Below are 25802 nucleotides of genomic sequence, written 5' to 3'. Positions count from 1 at the left end.
TCCACTAAGATTCCCTGCCCCATATTGGTGAAGCTGTGCCTGACAATTCCACGATGCTTGGCCAATCGGCTTAGAAAAAAAGGTTTACTAACGTTAACTATGTTTTCCTGTTTGTGTTTGTGGTACTGAAGATGGAATCCACTACTCCATCACAGAGCTATCCATCCCCTTCAACCCTTTGATTTTACCAAGGAGACAGATAAAGAGACAGTCAGAGTGGGCCGCAGGGGAGAAAGGGGTGTGAAGCTTCCCAGCTTTCTCTGGGTGCCACCATCCAGGTGTCTATATGCTTAGCTGACCAGAGCTCCTTGAACATAGTCTTTTTTTTTTTTTTTTTGAGCTACGTTGGATGACCTTGAGCACCTCATCTTCCTGCTTCTACCTCCAGAGTGCTGTGATTATAAACACTCAGGACTATACTGGGTTTGTGTAGTGTTAGAAATCACTTTGCAGATGCTAGGCAAGAAGTCTACCAACTGACTCCCTCTCCACCCCCAAGTTCTCCAGCCAAACGCTTCTTTTTGAGTTTATGGGGAGATGTCATTGTAGGAGCTTGACTGAAGCCTGCACAGCCCTGTATGTTGAAAATATGAGCTGATGAAGAAGCTTTTCGAATGTCGATAACTTTGGTCCTTAGGGAAGGACTCTTCTCACATCTTCCTGGCCCTTCCCCAGGTGCTCCCCAGTAAGGGTCCCTTCTCAAAGACAAGATCAGATGAGGTAGGCTCAGAGAGTTTTTGATGTGCAGCAACCCGACAGAGGTGGAAGAGGTTGGCTTTGGATGGCTGCCTTGGGAAGGGACCTTCAAGCAGGATCTGAGGGGAGCAAATGAAACATGTGTGTCAAGATGTACACGTAGTGTGGTGCAGAACAGTCATGAAGGAAGGAGAATTTCCAGCTGTTTCTTCAGGTTGCAGGGCTGGGCACTTCTAGCTTGAAGATGTGCTTTTCACTGTGTGGGACTTCCATAGTCACTGCCAGAGACTGTGCTTTCATTGTCACTGTTTGTTGAGATAGAATCTGTTATATATAACTCAGGGTGGTCTGCAGTTCACTATGTAGCCCAAGCTGGCTTTAAACTCATGAGCCTCCTGCCTCCATTTCTGGACTGCTGGGATTTTAAATATGTGCCATCACACCTGGCTCTCTTTAACTCCTAAGATAACATGTGGTCCAGAGATTCTGAATGACGGTGTGGACTGCTCATTCTCATCTGAATCAGGGTCTACTGGTACCCTGCCAGGGACCCCCATGTATGGATCTGCCACCTGGTAGAACTCTCTAGAAGGTACTTTTGAGGAAGGAACATCAGTTAGTGCAACAGGCAGCTGCCAGCAGGTGGGTGAGTGGTTGAGGCAACTCTGGGAAGGAAACTTGGCCAGAGAGTGGGTGACAGCTGGGGCAGGGGAATGTCCCTGTCACCCCAGAAAAGACCTCCTAGCTATGCCCTCTTTGGGGCTCACAAATCCCCCTTTCTGTTCCAGGCCCCTTGGTGCCCCACATCCCACCTGGCACTGGAGCTTTGCCTGTGGGCTCAACCTGCTGATACCTGGGGCTTGTAAAAACAAACATTTTCAAGCTTTAGATAAACGATTTGATTTTACACTTAATCATATTGTAAACATTCAACTTCAAGGCCTCCAGGTAAGGCTTTTTAGAAGACTTTCTACTTCTAGAGCTGTCTCAAATAACCAGCAACAGCCCTCCCACAACCTCCTTGGCACACATAACTCTGTGCTTGTGAGAACAAAAGCAGCTGGGCCTGACCTAAAACAGCTGCCAGAAGAAGGCAGTGGATCAGAGGTAGCATATGGGGCACCAACATGGACCCAGGTCTGTGAACACAACTGACAGACATATGAAAAAGAGCTTAAGCTACAGCCTAGTGTACAGCAAAGGCCAAGGCAGTTAGAGCATTTACAATGAAAATGAGGCAAGACACACAGAGGCTGAGGCCCTAGCTCAGGTGGGAGAGTAAGAGCCAGGCTCAAAGACCTCGGTTTTCATCCCCAGCACCCCCAAAACCAGGAGAAATGACAAACTAATGTCATCCTAGTACTGAAGATCAGAAGTTCATGGTCGTTCTCCCCTATATCAAAACTTCAAGGCCAGCTTGGACCCTATGGGGCCCTGTCTCCAAAACTAAACCGAAACAAAAATAACAGCAAAAGACCTGAGCATACCTCTTGTACCAGTTCACAATGTGCCTCTTCTGAGTTTTCTGGGAACTTCTTGAGCTTCAGAAAGCAAACCAGCACAAGCCCTGCTGGCCTCAAGCTCTCCCAGGCAAGCCTTCTCATCTCACAGTCCTCAGTGAGGTTCTGAGGAGCAGAAGGTCAACCACCCAGTACAACCTCCATGTCTGGCCTGAATAGTGGTCATTGGCCTTGGGGCATCCAGCAGGAACTGGAGGACCCAGATTTAATTTCATGTCCCAGATGAAGAGTCCAAGGCGTAGCCAGCTTAAAGCCCATCCAATGCCATCATCACACCGTACATAGCCATCATCTGAGGTTAGAGTCTCCCCCAAGGCACACCTCAAGGCTTACCCAAAGTCAACAGGAGTGTAGATGAAGCTCCAGGCCTCTGACACATTGGCTGGTGCTCTATTCTGTTAATAGCCCTGCTTGCTCCTCATAGACGCTCTGGGTGACATTGTTCCTTACCCCAGCCGTCACTGCCATTCCCCCCTCTTATGTCTTTATTTTCTCATACCTTTATTTATTTATTTTTTAGACTATATAGCTCAGACTATCCTCAAACTCACATCCTCCTGCCTCAGTTCCCAAGTGCTGGAATCGGGAACATGCCACCAATCCCATATGATTTTCCTGCAAATGATTTATTTTTAATTATAGGAGAATCCTTGTGCAGGTGTTAATGCATGTTTCTTCTGGACAAGCAATTCTCAACTTGTGGGTCACTACCCATTTGGGGGTGTCAAATAATCTTCTCAAGGGGTTGCTCGCCTGAGACCACTAGAAAACACAGACATTAACTTACGACTCATAACAGTAGCAGAATTATAGTTATGAAGTAGCAACAAAACTAATTTCATGTTTGGGGGTCATCACAACACGAGGAATCGTATTATAGGCAGCATTGGAAGGTTGAGAAATACTGTTCAAGACCATTTCATTCTGTCTCAGAAACAAGCCATTTCCTCCCATGTGTTTGTGTTATGTTTATGTGTGTACACGGTTTTTTTTTTTCGTGTGTAGACAGGCATGTGTGCATGTGCATGTAGGGGTCTAAGGTTAATGTTAAGAATCATTCTCTATTGTTCTTCTGTGTTATTCTCTGAGGAAGGATCTTCCCTTCGTTCGCTGGGGGAGGGTCACCCCTTTATTCAGAGGAGGGTCTCTTGCTGAACCTTCAGTTGGCGATTCCAGTTAGTCTGGTTAGCCAGCTTGCCCTTCGGGGCTGGGAAGACACACAGCAGTTATACTGATCGGCTTTTATAAGGGTTCTGGGACTCAAACTCTGGTCCTCATGCTTGCATGGCAAATGATGTATCTACTGGGCTGCCTCCCCAGTCCAAGAAGCTTAATGTTTTAAAATTATTATTTTTTTTAAATTTAGATTTGTTTATGTGTATGAGTGTTTTTAAGACATTTAAAAATGTTCACCATATGTATGCCTAGTGCCTGCAGAAGCCAGGAGAGGGTGTCAGATCCCCTTGAACTTGAGTCATAAATGGTTATGAAGTCCAAGTGGGTGCTGGGAACCAAGCTGCAGGAGCCGCAAGTGCTCCTCACTACTGAACCATCACTCCAGCCTCTTAAAAGGACTTTGTTCTTAAAAAAAAAAAAAAGCAAGCCATAGAGACTAGAAAATAATGCACGATTCAGAATAAAATCCTTAAATAAACTTTACATCCAATCTAACAGGTAGAGTTGTTGGTACCTGGGGAGATAGTTTGGCCAGTAGATGTTCTGGGCCCCAAATTTGAGCCCCAGAACCAATGTACAAAAGCCAGCTTGCAACATAAGCGCTAGGGAGGAACCTGTTTGGTGAGTTCCAGGCTCCTGAGAGAACCCATAGGCACATTCTTGCAGGGATTGGTATGATGTTTGTATAATCTGTCATTAATTGCAACTCCCAGTATTTGAGCATGTTTATAAGTAACTTGTGTTTGTTCTGTTTGTTTGTTTGTTTGTAAGTCCTGAGCATAGTGGTTTTGATTTTTCTGTTTCTTCTCCTTGTTCTCTTCCTTAAAGTAACAAGAGTAACAAATGACAGACAGTACAATTATATTGCCCAGAAAAGGCAGCTCATTCAGAGGTGAAAATGACAGGGAAGGCCTCATCTGTGCTTTTGTCTCAATGACAATCCTGTCCCTTTGTATCTTTCCAGATCACATGGCAAAGGAGCCAGTGGAGGACACAGACCCCAGCACTTTATCCTTTGCCATGGTAGGTGGCAGGTTTTGACTCTTTATGCCTTGTTAGATCACACTGTGGTCACCAAGTATTACCACAAGAGCTCAGAAACTCCAAAGGTTTTCCAAAGATACACTTCTTACATATGGTATCCTCTGTGGCATCATCATTTCCAGGTCAAAAACCAGTGTTAGATCTTCTGCTGGGGATGTGATTCAGTGAGCAGACTGCCTGCCCACAATGTACGGAATCCTGGGCTTAATCCCCAGCACTACCAGCACTCAGTAAGGTGCTGCACACACGCAGGCCTAGCACTCTGTAGTTGGAACAGGAGGATCAGGAGTATACAGTCATCCTCAGCTATACAGCAAGCTTGAAGCCAGCCTGGGCTACATGATACCTTCTCTGAAGCAGCAACAAAATCATGTTAGATCCTTTTTTTTTGCTTCATGCAAACCATAAGTGACATTCTTAGATGTCCCTAGGTCTTTGTCTGGTGTCCACTTTTAATACTGTCTATTTTTTAGTTAACCTCCTTTCAACATTGAGGATATCTAACATGGAGTCCTGTCCCAGGATTCAAACCCAGGACAGAGTCTACAGCAGTGAATATTGCCCAGAACACATGTATGTGGCATGACCATCACAGAAATGGTGAGAAGAAACATGCACTCTAAGAATGCACCAAGACAAAAATCTGAGTATAAAGCTGCAGGAAGTTGAGAGGAAGAATGGCATAGCAGAGAAGAGAGGAAGTGTGGTTTAGTGGTCAGAGCCAAGGAAGTCAAGAGGGGGATTATTCTGTTTCATGTTCTGACATTAACCTGTCGACTCTGATATCAGCCTGCTGATAAGCCTGAGGCTAAAGACCTGGAAGGTTTAATCTTGCTTATGCTGCAATCCTGGGTACAGCACCTGTGGCCTTCTGCATGCTAGGCAGGCACTTTGCCGATGAGCCAGCTTTACCTCAGCCTGCCTCTGAAACACAACACAAAGCTCTCTGTTCACTTTGATCTCACAACTGACATTTAAAAATAACTCTCTGCTTTTGTCCGTTTCTGCAGTCAGACAAGTATCCCATTCAAGACACTGGCCTCCCTAAAGGTAAGAACAGTTAATATAAGGACTTCTACTTGTGACTAATTGAGTATCTGGAACAAAGCACCACTCAAATACAGTTTACTTACTGAAGATAATAAGACAGAAATGAACCAATAACTTAGGTTGAGAATAGTTACCCAATTATCCTTAGAAATGAACTTTCTAATTAGAATCGATCAATCATGTTATACCAGATTATACATTTGAACTTCATATGGTGTTACTACATATGGCACTACACAAAGCTGGACATGTTCTGCGTTCAAATAATGTAGGTGACTCAAATTTGTTTAAGGAGAAGGAGAGGATTGGGTGAGGTGACTCATGCCTGTAATCCTAACATTTGGAAGGCTGAGACAGGAGACTGCTAGGAGTTTGAGGCCAGTCTGGACTACGTAATGAGTTATAGGCCAGCCTGAGCTCTAGAGTGAGACTGTTTCCAAAAACCAAAAGGAAAAACAGAGAGAGAGAGAGAGAGAGAGAGAGAGAGAGAGAGAGAGAGAGAGAGAGGAGGAGGAGGAAGAGGAGGAAGAGGAGGAAGAGGAAGGAGAATGTGTTAGCCCAAGCTCCAATTGGGGAAGGTGTGTGGTAGATTTCACTGAAACCCCAGTAATGTTCTGTGGACAAACACCAAGGGACTCTTGTCAGGCTCGAAAATTCCTTTTGTAATCCACAGCCTCAAATTCAAACATGGTAAGGATCAGAAAGTGGCCATACTCTAGCCTTTTGCGGCCCAGCACCATGGTGTGTTTGCAAAGCCATCATGTGGCTTGTTGTATCAGAACATTGACCTTGTACCCTGTGGACAGCCCAGAGATGAGGGGACAGGGACAATCAGATCATCTCAGCTCCAGAGATGGCAGGTCACCTGGCTGCTTGGTCTCCGTGCAGAGGTGGCCTATGGAACTCCTGCCCAGGTGGGCTTCCTGATATGTCTCTGAGAGTGGGAACAGGGGAGAGCTTCCCACCAGGGCCACCTGTGGATAAGTCTAGGTTTGGGCACTGCTATCTCCCCTCCCTGGCCTCAGACTCTCTTGTCCCGTGGTGTGATACCATTAACATGTCAGTCCTTTTCTTATATATTTGGTTGTGAGCCTAGCCTTTAACGGCTGAGCCATCTCTCCAGCCCATGTCAGTCCTTTTCTAAGTGACTGTGGGAATGGGGGAGAGGCCAAAGCCTGGCTTACCATAAACCATGGCTGTGCTTGGCAGGTTTCCAGCAAGCTCCCTTGCCCTGCAGGCTCTCCACAGGTAACCTGTCCCTCATCTAGAGCTCCCATTTTCTAGCTTATTTAATTAATTGTTAAAGTTAGCACACTGAGTGATAGGTTTCTTCAATGGCAATGTCTTACATATGTATCATTATATTTTAGTCTAATTTTTCTTCTCACTTATAATCTTACCCCATGCTTCCTCTAGCTAATTGGCTTTCCCCCAAGATATTCCCTCTCAATTTCACATCACATGTATTCCATTAACCTCCTCCCAACATCCTCCACACCCCTGTGGCACTCAACCCCTCCATAGATAGATAGGTGATAGACAGACAGATAGATAGGTAGGTAGGTAGACAGACAGACAGACAGACAGATAGATAAGGTAGGTAGGTAGATAGGTAGGCAGGCAGACAGACAAACATACAGACAGGTAAGGTAGGTAGGTATGTAAATAGATAGATAGGAAGATAAGTAGATAGATAAAGCATTGTCTAGTTTTTTGTTTTTTGTTTTTTTTTTTTAAGAGTTGGATGGTGTCATATGCTTGTGTCCCAGTGCTGAGGAAATAAAACAGGCATATCTTTTTTGTCTTGCTGGCCAGCCAGCCTAACCCAACCAACACACACACACACACACACACACACACACACACACACACACACACGCACACACACAGAGAGACACACACTTTTAAAAATATAATTCAACAAAGGAGATCCAGGGTCTGGAGCATGTTCTAAGGAGCATGTACACCAGACAGGGATCAAGGGAGGGCTGGCCAAAACCCCACAGAAATCAGTTTAAGGATTGTCAAGCAGAATAGCCCAGAGGGTACACTTGGATGGGTGTTATAAAGCTCTTTTCTTCTTTGCCCTTGAATGTGACTTCCTGTTTTGAAAGGAAAAGAACACTGCTTAGCAACCTGATCCTACATATGGTCAGGTTTCTCCTAGAATCTGAGCTCTATACAACTTTCATTCGAGCCCTCATGCCTTCACAGGAAGCATGACTCTGAGAGCACACAACAGACCTTCCCTTTGTTCTATGTCACAGGAAATAATATAAAGTGCATAATTTTTAAATCTCCAAAGAAGTGCACTGCTTTGTAGGTTAAATGAGTCTTGGTTAGAAGTTTTAAAGATTCAATTCAATAATAAGGCAATTTAATGTCTGCTAGTGAGGTTTCTAATAGTTTTCTCATGGAATTCGTTTTAAGAGAGGGGAGCAGAGGACGACAGCCTGAGGAGGAGTAAGAATGAAGTATAATGATGCTATGTAGAAGAAAGTCTGGTGATGCTTATGCACGAAAATGTGTCACAGTGATATCTGCTACTTTGTATGCTGACTAAAAGAGTTAATAAACGGGTTGGGGAGAAGGTCCCTGCGCAAAGTGCCTGCTGCACAAGTATGAGGACCCGAGTTCAGATCCCCGGCACTCATAAAAGACAGGCATAGGGGTTTAGTCTGCAAACCTAATACAAGCAGATGGTGTGAAGAGGGTCCCCAGAGATCGATGGCTAGCTAGCCAGCCTCCTGGAAACATTGAGCTCTAGGCCCAGTGAGAGGCCCTGCCTCAAAAGCAATAAAGTAGAAAGAAGACACCTCACCTTGACCTTGAACTTACAAAATAAATAAGTAAACAAACAAATATTTTTAGAGAGTTATTTTTAGGAATCTAAAAATTCATGTAAAGTAATTTTAGAGACCAATTTGTGGTCCTAAAAATAATCTAAACTTCCATCTAATTATATTAAGTATCAGCGAGGATTCTGGCATCCCAGTAAGTTGGGGGTGTCTAGTTTACTTAATACTGGAGTCATGGGTAATTAGCTTTAACAATTTTCCTACAGTTGAAAAAGGCCTCAAAACTCATTTTCTTAAATAGGTTAGGCGAGCTTCCTAGCATCTGTTATCCTGTCACAGGAGGCCTACATTATTCGTGAGCGGCTTAGAGCTGTTCTTTAATGCAGGCCAAGCTTGAGTGCTTTTGAATGCTGTGGTTTTGCTGTAAGTCATGTGGAAATCTAGGGTAATTTCAACGATCAGCATATGATTTATCACACCTGCTTTCTCATCAGGGACAAAAGCAAGCTCCCTCCAGAGTCAGTCCCTAGCTCTAGGTCTGCAGGTTTCTGTGGTACATTCTGCTGGGTCTCTTCTCCACAGCTCTGCTTGACCTACAGGAGATGGGGACTAGATTAGCTACTTTTCTTGTTGCCAAGACCAAATCCCTGACAAAATAAAGAAGGCTAAAAGTTTCAGGATTCGGTTATTCACAGTGGAGAAGGCACAGCACAGGGGCACGGCACAGCTGGTCACATCGAGTCTGCAGTCATGAAGCAGAGAGAGAAAAAGACTGTTTTTCCTCTGGTTTCTGTCCAGGACACCAGCCTGTGGGGCAGTGCTGCCTACATTCGGGGTCCTTCTTCCCTCCTCAGATCTTTCCAGACAAATTCTCATGAACACACTCAGAGGTGTGTTTCCATGAGATCACAATTCAGTCAAGCTGACAAAGAAGCTGATCGGCCATATTACAGGGACTTACTACATTTTTCATCAGGAACTTCCTGACTTCTCACAGGAACTTGAGCATCCTGAAGAGAACATGTCTTCCTGTTACATTTGCAAATGTCTTTGGGAAAATAGTTTTGATTTTTTTTTTTAAATGAGTGTTCACAGCAGAAGACAACTGCAAACAGACAAGCCCTCATGTAAATCAAGGAAACTCTGGGCTGGCCTGGTGGTACAGGCCTGTGTACAAGTTACTTAGAAGGCTGAGGCCAGAGGATGGGGGATGGGGGTGGTGTTCGGGACCTGCCTAGGTTACAGAATGAGGTCAAAGCTATCACAGGCAACTTAGTAAGATGCTGTCACAAAACAGAGTAAACAAAGGAGCCTAGAGAAAAGCTCAGTGGTAGAACATTTGCTAAATATGCTAAGTGTGTTTGAGGATCTTACTTAGTTCAAACCCCAGTCCCCCAAAAAACAAACAAAACCTTGATAATTTTCCTTAGAGTGCCTCTCTTTTACTGTTCAAAAAGAAAGTCATAGTAAATTTAAGATGCAGGGGTTGATGGCTCAGTGGTTAAGAATGCTTGCTGCTCTTCCAGAGGACCCACATCAGGTGGCTAAGGCCTGTCTGTAACTTCAGTTCCAGGGGACCTGATGCCCCCTTCAGGCCTCTGAGGACACCTACATCTCCATAGAATCTCTCTCTCTCTCTCTCTCTCTCTCTCTCTCTCTCTCTCTCTCTCACACACACACACACACACACACACAAATAAAAATTAAATAAAATCTTTTTTAGAAATTTAAAATGCAAAGGTAGATTGATTGTGTTACTTTTTTTTAAACAAATCTGAGCATACATGCAATGCTAGAGAAGTACTTTAATGCTGAGATTACATCCCTACCCCAAGGAATTTGAACTTTGCTAAAGCTCCCGGCATACACACTTCATTTAATTTTTTTTATCGTGATGCTGGAGACCCTTGTGCATGTTAGGCAAAAACTTTGCTGCTGAGCCACTTCCTCCCAGCCTCTGGAATGTTCATTTTGCACCCTCAGCATCACCCACACATAGCTGCTGTGAGGAATGCTCAAATTAAACAAACCCCTGATGATCCTTCCTCCAGGGACTAGTCATGATCTTCTCAGGTCTGGCCTTCATCCAGTGGAGTACTTTTGTTTGTAGGTGGGGCCATCCAACTCCCCGAGGGTAAGGTTTGCTCTTTGGGTATAGGAAGCAGCAATGCTGAGCCAAGGGCAGGTGCACTGGCTGGGAGAGCATTGGTACCCAATGATCTGCCTCTTTGCTTTTTGGATCAATGCAAGGTCCTCAGCCTGCCTTGTCTGCCCACTTCAATGCCCTTAGAGGTCAAGGGAAAGATAGACTGTGGTGAGAGAAACAGCCATGAAGGGACAGACAGATCATTACCCTTCACTGAATCACATTGACCAAGGTGCCAAATGGGGTTGTCCCTGGCTTGAGAGTGCCTTCCCTTCTGTAAGATTCATAAGAGCTGCACCTCATCTGTGATGGTGCTGGAAACTCACAGGTCACACCTAGAACAGACCCATGTACAGATGGCTCATGTGGCCAACAAACACTGGACAAACCAGAGGATCCTATTGGTCTGTAGAATCCAAGCAGCAATCAGCCAGGGTACTATGTTCTGATTCCTATAACAAGTGGTATTCAGAGACTAACCTGCCAAGCTGCGGACTCTAGCCACTCAACAATAGTTTTCATCCTGGGACAAGAGATAGCCTCATTGCCCCACAAAAGCTAAGTTCAAGTCCACCCCAGGCAGCCGTCACCAGTTAGCCAAGAGGATAATTTATTCTTGGTAAATGTCCTTGGTCATGGCCTGGTCTAATCTATTGATTAGGAAGCAGTTTTGCTTGCCTTCTCTGTCCACTGTTGATCAAGGTAGATTACTACCCTAAGTTGATGGGGCTGGCCAAACATATGATACCTGGCTAGACAGATAAAATGGGGTATAGTAAGCAGTCCCATATGTCTGTAGCATGGGGCACAAGGGCACCTTGTAATGTATAGAGCTGCACCAGGTTGCACTTAGAAACATGGGACACTTGGAGTATGGGCTGTGAGAGACAAGTTCTGTGGAATCTCCAGGGTGGGGTGTCTCCAGCTCCCTGAAAAGGCTATTGCCTTGTTTGAACAATTCTTTGTGCTGGTAGTGACTGGAATCCTCTCTCTTCAAAACCAACAGAATCATGCTCACTCCCGTCAAGATTAACATTACGTAGCGGGATGGCGAAGAGTTGGGATCTGAACTTGTCTTTGTTCAAATCCATCCCAATTTTACCAACACTACTGAGTTTTCATTTTAGGTCTAAGAGTGGAATGTGTATGTTCTTTATCTGTACGTTGTTCTCTCTCCCCCACCCCCCCCATCCCAGCTAAGGAGTGTGATGCAGTCACTTCCAACTGCCCACCAAATTCTGATGATCAGCACCAGGTAAGAATCATTTTATCTTCTTGTTAAACTGTAAATACCTAGGACTTTTATAAGAATGGCCCGAGAGAGCATTAAAATGGGCTGGGGAGATGACATGGTCATTAAAATGCTTGCCGCTAAAGCATGAAGGTCTGAGCTCAGACCCCAGAACTCAAGTAAAAAGCCAAGCACAGAGGTGTGTACCCACAATCCCAGATCTGGGAGACAGAAGCATATGGACTGGTAGGCCCCAGGTTCAGCCAGAGGCCGAGACTCAAAAACCAAGATGGGGAGTGCCTGGTCCTATCAGGTTCACATATGCTCATGTTCTCCATGCTCACTAGCAAACTTGATTACAGTGAGACTCCTGACTTGCCGTTACAGCACTGTGTATATCAGGATGCACACATTTAAGACAGCCTGGTTCATGCCTATGCCTTCACACATCAAGCTGAGCCCTAGCAAGTATTGTTTGGCAACGCTTTTAAAAACACCACCACATTTTAAGGAAGAGTGAGAAAAGGCCCCGTCAGGCAAAGGACTAAAGGTTAAGTTAAGGTGGGTTGAAGTATGTTAGAGGTTGGACTGTTAAATAGGAAAGTAGCTTCTCTTGGCAGTGGGAAAAGGAAGTGTTAACGAATATTGAAGACTTCAAGACCTCCTACACTCTGAGAACAGAGGGTCTAATTGGGGGAGTAGTTAACTCTGCCTTTTTTTTTTCCATTTAGGGAAATAACACATGATCAACTCTTTTTCTAGAATTGAATCATTTATTTACAAGAACAGTTTTAGGCTCACAGGAGAATGGGGTTGAAGTACATAGACTTCCCACCTAACGCCTTGCCCACATACATAGCCTCCCACACTGCCAACATCCTCTACCACGGTGACAGTTTTTACTGCCCATGTACCCACATTGACACGTCATCAGCTGCAGACCAGTGTGCTCATTAAGTTCATTCTGGGTCGTGCACATTCTGTGGCCTTGACCTAATCACTAATGCCATGTGCCTACCATTGACAAACTCACACAGGGTAGTTGCACTGGGCCAAAAGTCCTTTGTGCTCAGCTGCTCTCCCCTGGAAATCCCTGACCTTTTAATCCTTTCTATAGCTTGTTTTCCCCAGAATGTTAGAGTTGAGATTACACCAGAGGACTTCTTGCTCTTAGTAATATGCATTTAAATGTCTTTGTCTCTTGATGGTTCATATTTCATTGCTTTTTTTTTGCTGTATAATATTCCAGTATCTGGATATACCACTAGTTATCCATTTACCTACTAAAGGATATCATGGTTGTAAGAAGTAAAATAGTTTCTCCACTTTAAGTATGGATTGTATTAGAGCTTGTCAAAGAATCATAGATCTGTAGGAGGCACTAGACCCTTGTTTCCTCTAGCTGCCCATTGTTGCCACCTTGTCTAGATGATGGCAGTTTATCTTGGGTTGAAAAGTTACAGGGATCCTGGTAAATGGCTGAGCCATAATCAAAAAAGGAAGGAATTTCAACCCTTGGGATATATATTAGATAAAGCTTTGCATCCAGAACCATTAGGATGGGAAATTGGAGGTGGGGCAGGGGGATGCTGTGCTAAATTAGCACAGAGACCGTAGCTCTTGGAGTGCCAGACTATGGGACAAAGAAGACAGGGCTTTTTGGAGGTTAGGGTCTTTAAAAACTATTGTTCTGCCCTACGTCAGAGGTGCTAACCACTTTTGCCTTTTCTCTAGGCTGACATCAGTTTCTACAGAACTTGTAAAATAAAAACTACTTCACTGTCTTTAGTCTAAATTGTCATATCAGAGTGAGGGGCTTGCGTCCCACAGTGATTGCCTCAAAGTTCTGGCGCTTAGAAGAAATTGGCTCTAAGCACCCGTGTGAAGGTTTGGGTGTGAGTAAGTGTCCAGGAGGGTGCCTGCCATAACAGGGTGAGAAAGTTCAGTTTTGTAAGAAGCCACAGTGTGGCTTCAAGTGTGACAGCTTTGTTCTGAGTTCTCACTAGAAGCCAATGCAGTCCAGTTGCCCCTCACTCTTTTCAGCATTTTGCGCTCTTTGCGTTTGCGACTCTGTGAGGACAGGTGATGTGGGTGGAATTTTTTTTTTTAAGATTTATTTATTATGTATAGAGTTCTGCCTGCATGTACTCTTGCACACCAGAAGAGGGCATCAGATCATGTTATAGATGGTTGTGAGCCACCATGTGGTTGCTGGGAATTGAACTCAGGACCTTTGAAAGAGGAGTCAGTGCTCTTAACCTTTGAGCCATCTCTCCAGCTCCAGGGTAGAGTCTTTTAATATGTGAATTTTCTGTCTGTATATTTTATTTACATGTATAGTTTAGGGGTTTTGTTTGTATTTTAAAGACATACTGATACATTTATTTTATGTGAGTTTTGCCTACAGGGGTGTGAGCATAGCACAAGCATTTCTGGTCCCCACAGAAGCCAGAAAATAGCTTAGGATTCCCTGGAACTGGAGTTACAGCTCTGAGCCATTGATTCATTTCTCAATCCCTAGTTTGATTGTTTTTTATATTGGATCTTTGTGACCTTATTGGTAGATTTTAATGGTTTTCTGCATATTTTAGATAGTTCATTATTCAAAGTATCTTTTGCAAATATTCTCTGTAGGTGTGTGGGTCATCTCCCACCCCCTCTTCTTTCTAAGAGGGTCCTTTACAGACATGGAGCAGACAGTATGTTTAATTAACCCAGTCTGTCTGTTAGGTCTTTCTTCTGTGGGTTGCGCCCTTAAGAGTTGCATAGAAAAAGCTGTTGGCACACTTCGATTGTGCAGATTTTCTAAGCATTTCACAGCTGCATGTTTTACCTCATGGCCTGTAATCTGTTTTGGGTTTGTGGAACATATAAGGTCTACGTTTCACTTCTTTGAACATCAGCTGACCAGGTTTACATACGTGTATTTCTGTGACTCCACTCTCTTCCTGGGTACCTTGTCTGGGCTGTCACTGAGATCTATTTTGACCCTCTTTGCAGCTCCCCATGCTTCATGGTTTCCATTGGAACAATTCATCTGAGACCCACAGAGCATAGTATAGAAAACAGGTAGTGTTTATTATACAACGAAGTGGGAAGTACTTAAGGGTGTAAGAGAACAGTGGCCTCAGGAACCACTAAATAGGAAAATGCTCTTACAAGCGACCACAGGACAGGTCGCCACATGTTGACGTAAACTTTATGCTCTTAATTTAAAGCCTCTGCAACACGCAGCTTTCCTGGAGGACCCTTACCTATATAGGTGTTTGGCAGGCCAATTTGAATCACTATTTTGTTTATTTTTTTTAATTAATGAATCTTACAAAATGGTAGAATCAGGAAGGCATTTTGAAATATAATTTGTTTTTGTTAATCCTCCTTCCTTCTCCCCCGTGGCTCCCCCCATCTTTTTTTTTTCTATTTTCATATCACCTGTGTTCTATTACCCTCCTCTCCTCCATAAGGGAGAGGACAGTGGTACCTCTTTGTTCTTTTTCTGAAAGCCTCCAGAAAGACAATAACCACTGGTAGAGCACCTGCTGGCCATGCAGAAATCCCTGGGCCCCTTCCCAGAACCACATGAGAACCAGCATGGTGGCATCACCTATAATCTCTGCCCCCGGGAAATGGAGGCAGGAGGACCTGGAGGCTCAGGTTCATTCTCAACTACCCTCACCTACATGAGACCCTGTCTCCTTTGCCAGGTTGGGGGATATATTCTATAATCCTCTTGACTGTTTAGAACATCAAGTCTCTACCCATGTCCAGAGATAGTATTCAAATCCTCTTTATCTGACCAATACTCAGAGTCTTGCAGTTTCCATTCCTGGTCTTATAAGACTACGATGTTGAAGTCTGATCTCAGTCTTGACTCCTAGAAATACCATACAGTCTTGATGACTGTAGTTTGATTGTGTGTTTTAAAGTTAGGTAATCACACCCCACTGCTTTCCTCCAATTGACTATATTGAATGGGAGGAAATACAGTTTCCTATCAACTTGTCAGTATTTAAAAATAGCTTACCAGGGCTTTGAGTTGGATTCAGTTGACTCTACAGGTCACCTTGACAGCCTGTGTCAATCATTACTGTTTCTGATTTTTTGCAAATGGTAGGTACCATGCTGAAGCAGCCTCTTTAGACACCTCCTCTACATTCCTGTGTGTGGTCTGACTTCTTACAGTTCTGGCTCATAGTCTAGTATGTTTTACAAACTCTACCTGAGTTGAAGGTCATATGGGTTTATTAAATCTTTACCAGCTTTTCTACTAATGACAAAAATACAGTAAAATAGAATAGAAAAATGGCTATCCCATTATATTGATATTCTATCAATAGGATAGAAATTATTCTATTGATATCTTATAGCAAATAATTTCTAGTAAATGAGAATCTAATTTTGCTTCAATTATACATTATTTTAGACTCACATATATGTGCAAGGTAGCATTACTTGTTATAAATTTGACCTAAAGCATTAGTAATGGCCTGCGGTTGACCCAAGCTTTTTAGAGATGGCCCATCCTACTTAGCTTTGCCATTCCCTCACTGTCCACAGCTGCCTGACATTTCTCAGTTGGTGTACCAGTCCACATAAACCTAGAGAGACTATAGGCCTCTTCCCCCTTCTCTGAAGGGCATAGGGCTGAAAGAACATCCTGTGTAGGTGCTGTCGCTGTTAAATATTGGCCTGTGCCTGTCTGAATAAAGCACACCAAACCAACACCAACACCAACATCAACACTAACACCAACACCAACACTAACACCAACATCAACACTAACACCAACATCAACACTAACACCAACATCAACACTAACACCAACACCAACACAGTTCCATGTAGAGAGATTTAATGGGAGAATGAGACAAGGGGAAGGGGCAAGAGAAAGAAGAGAAGAGAGAAGAGGAGGAGGGGGCAGAAGCTATCTGCCTTTTATTTGGAATATGACCTAACTACTCCCAGGTGAATTGAGTTGTGAATTGAGCCAAAAGGTTTTCTGGGAATGTGTGGCCATTGCCATGGCAACAGTGACCAAATGGTGCCGCTGTTGGATGTAAAGGCAATTCCTGATACCAACAGGTGCTACTGGAACTCACCTGGTAAAAATAGGGCATATTACTTTCTTTTCATATCGTGACCAAAAACCTAACAGAAACATCATAAGAAAGAAAGAACTTATTTTGGCCCACAGTTTCAGAGATACAGTCTGTGAAGACTTGGTGGACTTCCTGGTGGTGAGAGTGTACGGTGGCAACTCTTCACATCATGATAGATCAGGAAGCAAAGAGCTAGCAGCCGAGGTGGGTGACAGCACACAAAGGCCGGCCTGCCCAAGTAACCTAAGTCCTCCAAGCAAGGCCTTGCATCCTAGAGGTTCCACAGCCCCTCAAACTTGGTTCACACATCTAGGAACCAAGTGTTTAAACAAGTGTGTTGGGAGGCAACATTTCAGACTCAAACCCTTATAGAGGGGTTGTTCCTTTCTTTGCACTGAGTTGTGAGGCACTAGATAGAACTCTAGCCAGCAGGCTCATTGCCTTGGCAAAGCCATGGGTTCACTAGAAGATATGCAGATTTGAAGCCATTAAGTGCATGGTAATAACAGGGCATGGCAGGGACTAGTCAGGCTGCAGATGCTATCTGCCATTAGTCAGCCTGGCAGGCCCCTGCCTGCAATTCTGGACATGCAACAATCCTTTCAAGCTCCAACAAGATCTGTTTCATAGATTGGTGGGTCCTTGAGCTTTTTTTCTCTTAGGGAAAGATCAGACAGCTCCGGTTTATTTGGTAATTGCTTACTTTATCCCTAGTGTGGAGTTTATAGAACAAGGAACCAGCACTACCAGGTAAGACTGCAGATCTTAGACTATATTCATGGTATTTCTAATTCTAATAAGAGGTATGTTCTGTTGCCTCTCAGTCCAAATAATCCAGCTTTTCCTTAAGCTGGGCCAAAAAGCTCTCTTGAGACACAGTTGCCTGGGCATCTTGGAAGAAACAAAGAATTTCAGGGGGTTGGAAATCACCTGCTCAGCACTACGTAGCCGTGCCATCTCTCTACCTTTGTTGTTCATAGTTGGCAAGCATCTCATGTCAGATTAAAGATGCTACCTTTGAACAGATGCTTGAGTATTAAAAACACTTAATCTGGATGGCAGGTAAAGAACTGGCTGGCAACTCTGATGACTTGAGTTCAATCCCCAGGACCTACATGGTAGGAGAAAATCCAGACACTGTCCTCTGACATTCACTCTCATATTATTACATTTGTATACACATGGACACACATGGACACAGACAGTTAGGCAGGCAGGCAGACAGAAAGATAGAATTTTTTAAACTTTAAAAAATTATTATTAAATATATAAAAATATTCAAGCCTGGTGTAATGGTTCACACCTGAAATCTTAGCACTTGGGAGGTAAAGGAAGAATTAGTCCAAGGTCATCTTCAGCTACATAGCTAGTTCAAGGCTAGCCTAAGCTACATGTCTTTAAAATACAAGAAAAGAAAAGAAATAAAAACCAGAGGCTAGAGAGATGGCTTGGTGGTTAGGAGCACTGTCTGCTCTGACAGAGGTCCTGATTTGATTCTCAGCACCCAAACTGTGCCTTATAACCATCTATAATTCCAAATTATAGGGGACCTTATGATCTCTTCTGGTTTCTGTGAGCATGCACATGTAGCATACATTCATGGACACACATAGATAGAAAAAGCAATAAAATAATTTATGTTTAAAAACCCAAAACAACAAAAAGTGTATACTAGAATTTCTCTTTCTATCTTTTGATAAGCAAAGAAAAGTCTGTCCTAATCCAGTGGCCATCTGACTCTATCTCCCGCTGGTGTCTAACGTCTTAGAGAACATCAGCTTACTCTTTCTAGACTACAGTTGTATATCCCAGATCCTGACCTTGCAATGGCCTGTGCACTGCCCACAGGTTGGTCTGGTTCTGGGTCATGGCCTTACTGGGACAGTTTTTCATTCTTCCCCAGTGTTGCCTCTCTTTGTGGGCTCTGTTGCCTTTTCGCACTCCCTGTACCTCCCTTGTTTGTCCTTCTGGACTTCATTGTAGCTGTAGAAAGATGTTCTTGTCATTCCCAGCCCAACAGCCCTCCAGGGCCTGATACTGATCCAGGTAAATGTCCTGGTCAGGCTTTCTGATAAGTTTGCAGGACCTGCCTGGTCAGTTGAGGCTCACTGTCCCTATTTTTGATGTCTGAGAATAATGGAATGCCAACCCTGGTTTCCATTGGTGCCACAATAAACCCACAGTCCCCAATCAATGCCACTTACTGTTTCATAGCATTCTTTTCTATAATGAAGCTTCCCAGAAATAAACATCTAAAATAAAACTGTAGTATTCTGACTTGATATGGCTTATTAAGGCCAACAGCTTTGACTTATTACTATTTTTTTGGACCAAGTCATGATTAAATATTTGTGGTTAAGCCAGGCCTTGTTAGGGCCTGTAATCCTAGCTACTTGGGAGGCTAGTACAGGAGGATCAAAGGTTAGAGGTTGGCCTGGGCTACAGAATGAGCTCAAAGCTAGCCTAAGCAACTTGGTGAGACCCTCCCTCAAAAATTTTAAAAAATGACAGAAATAGGACTCGGGATATTTCTTAATGGTAGAGCACTTACCTAGCATGTATGAGGCCCCAGGTTCAACTCTTTACACACACACACACACACACACACACACACACACACACACACACACACACACCTCAGGGTTTCTATTGCTATGAAGAGATGCCATGACTACTTCAACCTTTATAAAGAAAAACATTTAATTAGGGCTGGCTTATAGTTCAGAGGTTTAGTCCATTATCATCATGGTAGGAAGCATGGCAGCGTGCAGGTACACATGGGGCTGGAGAAGGAGCTGAGAGTTCTATATCTGGAGCCATAGGCAGCAGGAAAACAGTGAGGCAGTGGGCCTGACTTCTAAATCCTCAAAGACAACCCCCTAGTGGCACACCTCCTCCAACAAGCCTCACCCACTCCAACAAGGCCACACCTCCTAACAGTGCCACTCCCTATGGACCTGTGGGGGCCATTTATTCAAACAACCACATTTTATATGTGTGTGTGTGTGTATTTTATACATGTGCACATATACATGTGTGTATATATACATATATGTATTGCACATGTACATCTACACACATGTATATGGTATATATACACATGTACATATGTGCATATACACCTATGTATACACATACATACATGTACATATACATACATGCATACTCGTGGAAAGGCATGGATGAGTCAACTCGAACTTAGTGTTTTCCTATGATAATCTAAAAGTTTTCCTTAATTAATAATGAAGTTGCATATTTTTCTAATTGATCAATGACAAAACTTCTCTTCTTGTCACTTTAGAGCTCTGTTGACCGTCACAACACATTTGGGTTGAGTTTCAGTTGGTCTAGGTGTCTAGTAAAACTATGCTCATATACTGATACCACGGAGAGTAGAAACATGTAATTTTATAGAAAATTATCCAGCTGTACACTATTGCTTATTGAGTGAACAAGCTTGCTTTAAGAGCAGGACACCAGAGAAGGCAGAGTATAAGACACACAGGGTACACTGGGAACTGAGGAGTTACAGATGTCTTCGGGTTTCCTGGTTGGGACTGGCTGAGTAAGTAATTGCACATTTGCACTGTGTTAAACTATTAAAAAGAGGAGTGAAAGACAGGCATGGGGATAATGCCGTAACCCTGTACTTAGCCAGAAAATCAGGAGTTCAAGTCCAGCCTAAGCTTCATAAGAACCTATCTCAGATAGGTAGGCAGGCAGGTAGACAGACAGACAGAACTGGCAGGCAAACAGATAGACAGGCTGACTGACCAACAACTGGCTTTAAAAGAAAGTCAAGGGTATGAGTTTGTTTAGGAAGTAAGGATGCCAACTTTCAGGTCTGCAAACCATAGTTCTTTTTCTAGGACCATAGGAGAGATGGCTCAGTGTTAAGAGCACTTGCTTCTCTTGCAGGGACCAGAGTTTTGGTTCCTAGCACTCATGTTAGGAAGGTCATAACTACCTGTAACTCCAGCTCCAGGGATCCAATACCCACTTCTGGCTTCTTGGGGTACCTGCACATACTCATATGTGGACACACACACACACACACACACACACACACACACACACACACACAAAATAGAGCTGGAAAGATGACTCAATGGTTAAAATGTCTATTACTCTTGCAGTGGACCCACGTTCAACTTCCAGTGCACACTTTGAGTATCTCACAACTGCCTAAAACTCAATGTCTGAGGGATGTGATGCTTCTGGTTTCCAAGAGCACTGCACTCAAATGCACACACACATATATGTACATGTAAATGAAGATTAAAATAAATCCAAAAATATCTTTAAAGACAATAAAATATTTTTTAATATAAGAAATATTTTAAGTTATAAATAAAATATTTAAAGTACATTGGATAGTCATCCAAATGCAAACTTTTTACATACTAACATGTGAGTAAAGTGGCCTTTCTTGCCTCACACACAGCTCAGGAGAACCACAGAGTAACGAGTGTGTAATATTATACATTTCACTACATGGCTGACAAGGCTCTGTTACCAGCATCACTGGTATTACAAGCGTGGGGCGTGTGAATGAAATAGATCTAAAGAGACACTGCCACCCCTCTTTTAATATCCATGTCCTGTGGTCTGCCTGTGTTTGCATGCACCGATTGTAATCGTCTCTGAACTGTTTTGTGATATTTCTGAACAGTAACCAACTCTACTCCATACACAAAGGGGAAACCCGTGATCTTTTGTCTCCGCATCTGTAGTGTGGGTTTGGAATTACACTCAGCATCCTGGCCTCCCGGTTCCAGCACAAGCTAAGGGTTTTGACCTACGCTTCAACTCCAGCTGTGGCAGGCCTATGTTACTGCATAGAAAACCTGCCCAGGAGGAGAAAGAGCTAAGTGTACACAGACCTGCAGATTTTGTTTTTACCTGAGCAATGACTGTGGTGTTTCTTTCAGTTTTGTTTTTTTTTTGTTCTGTAGATTTTTATCCCCAGTAAAGAGATCACTGTGCCCAGCCTCACTTGAATCCCTGACCACCTTCATGTTGTCTTTGTTTTCTCTGGGCTTTTAACACAGGACTCCTGAAATGTTCATATGTACAGCCAACATTGTATTAAGTGGAGACAAACTGAAAGCATTTCCTTTAAAATCAGGACCAGGACATCCACTCTCCCCTCTCTTAGTTAACTACCTTTTTTTGATTTTATTTTGAGACAGACTCTGTCTTGCCTAGAACTCACTGTGTAGGTAAGAAGTCTGACCTCCCTCTTTCACTTCCTGAGGTCTAGGATTACAGATATGTGTTACTAACGTCCATTTTATGCAGCATGTAGGGAATCAAACCCTGGGCTGAGGCAAGCCCTCTACCAACTGAGTTACATCCTCAACTCTGAGCTAAACCTGTTTTGAACACAGCCTTTGTGCTTGGCACTAGAGACATGAAAATGAGTAAATGGAGCTGTAATAGAGGCGTGCACAAAATCCCAAGAAGCAAGGGAAGGTGTTGGAGACGATGACACCATCTTTCTAGGTACAGGAGTAAAGAAGATGAGGGCTTAAGGCCAATGCAGAGACCCCCGCCCCCAGGGATGAGAGGAGTCCACTGGATTAGCCTGTACATTATGAAATAAGGGGGCAGAGAGGGGACCTACATCAGGACCTGATAAATTCAGGATAGTCAGCAGGCATATTCAGTAGGGTTCTCTGGAGGAACATAACTGGCAGAACGAATAGTTAGCAAAGAGGGATTTAGTAGACTGGCTGACAGGATATGGTCTGGATAGTCCATCAATGTCTGGAGGCTTCAGCAGTCCCAATCTAGCACTTGAAGGGTTCCTAGAGAGGCACAGAGCTTTATGTTGAGAGAAGCTCTTTTACCGACCTCAGGGAAGATGGCAATAGAGGCAGCAGGCACAGTCGAAGCAACACAGTAGATGAACTTGCTAATAAGGCATGAAGCCAGGAGGCAAAAAGCAAAAGTGGATCTCTTAACCTTCCTTCTATCTGGAGTCTTCCCATTTTAAATAATGTAATCAAGAATCTCTCTTACAGGCATGCTCAGAGGCTTGCCTCAAGGGTGATCTAGATTCTGTTAAATTGACAGCATTAACCATCAGAGAGGAGGACCCTAGGATGAATGGGGTGGGGGGGTGGGGATGGGGGACAGCTAGATCAGATAACATGAATGGGTGAGGTTTAGCAGTTTAGAGTAAGATGAATTGGAGTTTAGGAGACTCCAGGGATTGGCCTGGGACCCACAGTTAAAAGACAAAATCAGCACACAAACAGGAATGAAAGCTGTTATGTGAACTTGTTCTGAGGAGACATAAACAAACATCTGCTAACCCCAGACATGGTGCCAAAGCCACGATTCTATCCAAGAGGTGATTGGACTTCTCCATGGGAACATGGATCAGGGGTTGCTTGCAGAAGTGTGAGTGACACCAGAGCTTCAGATCACTGAAAAATCTCACCCCAATAATGACAACATCCTCATAGCTACATAAATGGAGTCTCCATCAGTTAAGCTTCCATACTCCATATGATCTAGTATGTCCTAGAGCAGAATTACATACAGTTGTCAAGGGTATGTGGCTGAATCTTAGGTAACCCTTCTACGTCATCCCTCTATTGGAAAGATCAACAGGCCTTGAGGGTCATTTAGATGTAGTCACAGTCACTCTCACAAAGGTGTTTCATTAAAGTTCTCAAGATGGGCTTTCTATGGCAGTGATTTGCCTGTAATCTTGGCATCAAGAAGCTGAGATATGAGGAACTCATATTTGAGGTTATGGTAGGCTGTCCCATAAGACCCTTTCTTAAGACAACAACAGCAAACAGAACCCCCTCCTCAAGAGAAAACATAGTACTAAGGTGCTTAGCAGTGACTAAGAGAATAGGAATGGAGGCTAAACCTCAGGTGGGTTTATATGCTTGAGGCCACAGAGCAGGCAGGAATGGAGAAGGAGCCTGTGTTGCAGGGCAACTTGTAGAATGGTATGGAAACCATGGGACACCATTCTGTGTCCACGGTTCCTTCCCCACTTCTTTCCCTTTATCCATCTGGGATGTTCCAGACCCCAGTGACACCTCTCTCCCAACACACACACACACACACACACACACACACACACACACACACACACACACACACACAGAGCCCAGTGTCCTTGCCATGCAGAGTGTAGTCTATTGGAGAAGACAGAGCCCAATCCCAAAGCCTTGGGCACCAGGGGTGATGCTACAGGATGCAGTGGGAGGACCCAGGTCACAGAACCCACATGGGGCATGTGAAGAAAGCCCCCAGGCGGAACTGATAAGTCAGCAGAGGCCTGATGAGTGTGGGGTGGCACCGCCCACCCAGAGGGATTTTTCACTTCCACTGCCATGAGGCCTCGCTCTCACCTGAACCTCAGACCTGGTGGCTGTCACCTCTCTTCTTCCTGACTTTGTCTCTGCTTCTCTCCTAGCTAGCTCCCTACCACACATCTTCCTCCCAGAATCTGCTCAGCATAGCTACTGTTTCCCTTGCTGTTGTCTCCCCTAGGAACCAGTCTTTCCCAGGCTATCAGCCTCTCCGGGCTATTGTACGTGGACCTGCCCTCTCTCCTTGTCCATAACCTCTTGAGTTCCTACAAGAGCATGAGCCAATCCTCTCTCCTTGCTATCTTGCTACTCATCTCTGTCTACAATTCAGTGACACTGAAAGATTTCCTGCCTTTTTTGTGTCCTTGTCAGCTGCTGTGGGCTCTGAGAAAATGCTCTACTCTGCCAGCGTCTACATTCCAAACCCTCAGTAGGACCACTGCCAACCATCCTTGTATCCAGGAAATGATCTCTGATTAGTTTATCTTATTTATAGTTTGCTTTCGGTATTGTTATTTGTGGTTTTGCTGTTTGGTTTGTGTTTTCGAAGACAGGGTCTCAGGTAGCCCAGGTTGGCCTTCACCAGCATTCACCTCTCAAGTTCTGGGATTACAAGCATACACCAATGCTCCTGGTTTATGTGGTGTTGAGGATTGAGCCCAGAGATTCACACATGCTAGACATGCACTCATCGAACTAAGCTATATTTCCACTCTCTACTTCCTTGCCTTGTTCCCCCCAACCCTTACAGACAAGGTTTCCTGTAGCCCAGGCTGGCTTTGAACTCCTGATCTTCTTGCCTTCACCTCCAAAATGCTGGGATTATAGAGGAATGCACCACCACATGCAATTTGTGTTTGTGTGTTTTGACATAAGTTCTCACTGTAGCCCAGACTGATACCTATGATTAGCAAATCTTCCTGTTCCACCTTCCCAAGTGCAGGGATCACAGCTATAAACCGCCACACCCAGTTTGGGGTTTTGTTGAATTTGTGTGTGTGTGTGTGTGTGTGTGTGTGTGTGTGTGTGTGTGTATGTGTGTGTGTGTGTGATGCTGGGGATCAAACCCAGGGCCTACTAGGCAAGCACTCCCTCTCTGAGCTACATCCCCAGCCCTATCTGGTATTTTCAGTCTATGGGGAAATCTATCAGTATCTCCCTGAGTGCTAACAATCAGCTCAAGGGTTCAGGTCCGTGGACCTGTAGATACAAGTTCCAAATGCAGCTTCTTCACATTAACAGCCCAATAAACAAGTGTGGAATAAAGGTAGTAGTGTTGTTTCAACAAGATCAAGATACATAAAGCACAAAATAAGTCTTTTTCTGATTTCACTGTTGGAAAATTCACATCAAAGTGATAGCTAGAAACAAAGATCCTGGCTTATTTTTTTGTTTCATTTTCTTCTTTGAGGCAGGGTCCTGGGCTATGCTGTGCTCACAGGATAGAGCCTGCCACTATACATGGCCATTTCCAGTACTCTGCTGCTTTCATGTATTTCACAGTGACTCTGAACCATGCTCCCTGCCAACATCCTGAGGGTGAATTTGACCAACTCCTACTGGTCTGTTAATTTTTAGATGATGAGAAATCGAGTAGACTGAGCTAGGCAACACAGCTTTGACTTCTGGGAAACACTGTGTTTTAGCAGGGTTCTTTGTATCATGAAATCTATAAACCTTTAACATTCGTGCCTCTCTATGA

At 43.9% G+C, this 25802-nt stretch overlaps 1 protein-coding gene across 2 annotated transcripts in view; it reads left to right on the top strand.

The window, feature by feature from the left end:
* The window catches only part of Edaradd (EDAR associated via death domain), a 43777-nt gene that overhangs the window by 6715 nt on the left and 11260 nt on the right, over positions 1 to 25802 (top strand). For both annotated transcript variants that reach the window (NM_001432311.1, XM_087591352.1), the window contains 3 exon segments: positions 4357 to 4415; positions 5447 to 5486; positions 11627 to 11685. In NM_001432311.1, the coding sequence (NP_001419240.1) occupies positions 4357 to 4415; positions 5447 to 5486; positions 11627 to 11685 (158 nt within the window).

This window comes from Rattus norvegicus, chromosome 17, assembly GCF_021556685.1.
Source record: "Rattus norvegicus strain SHRSP/BbbUtx chromosome 17, alternate assembly SHRSP_T2T, whole genome shotgun sequence".
Taxonomy (NCBI): Eukaryota; Metazoa; Chordata; class Mammalia; order Rodentia; family Muridae; genus Rattus; species Rattus norvegicus.
This window is presented reverse-complemented; position numbering and strand designations above follow the sequence as displayed.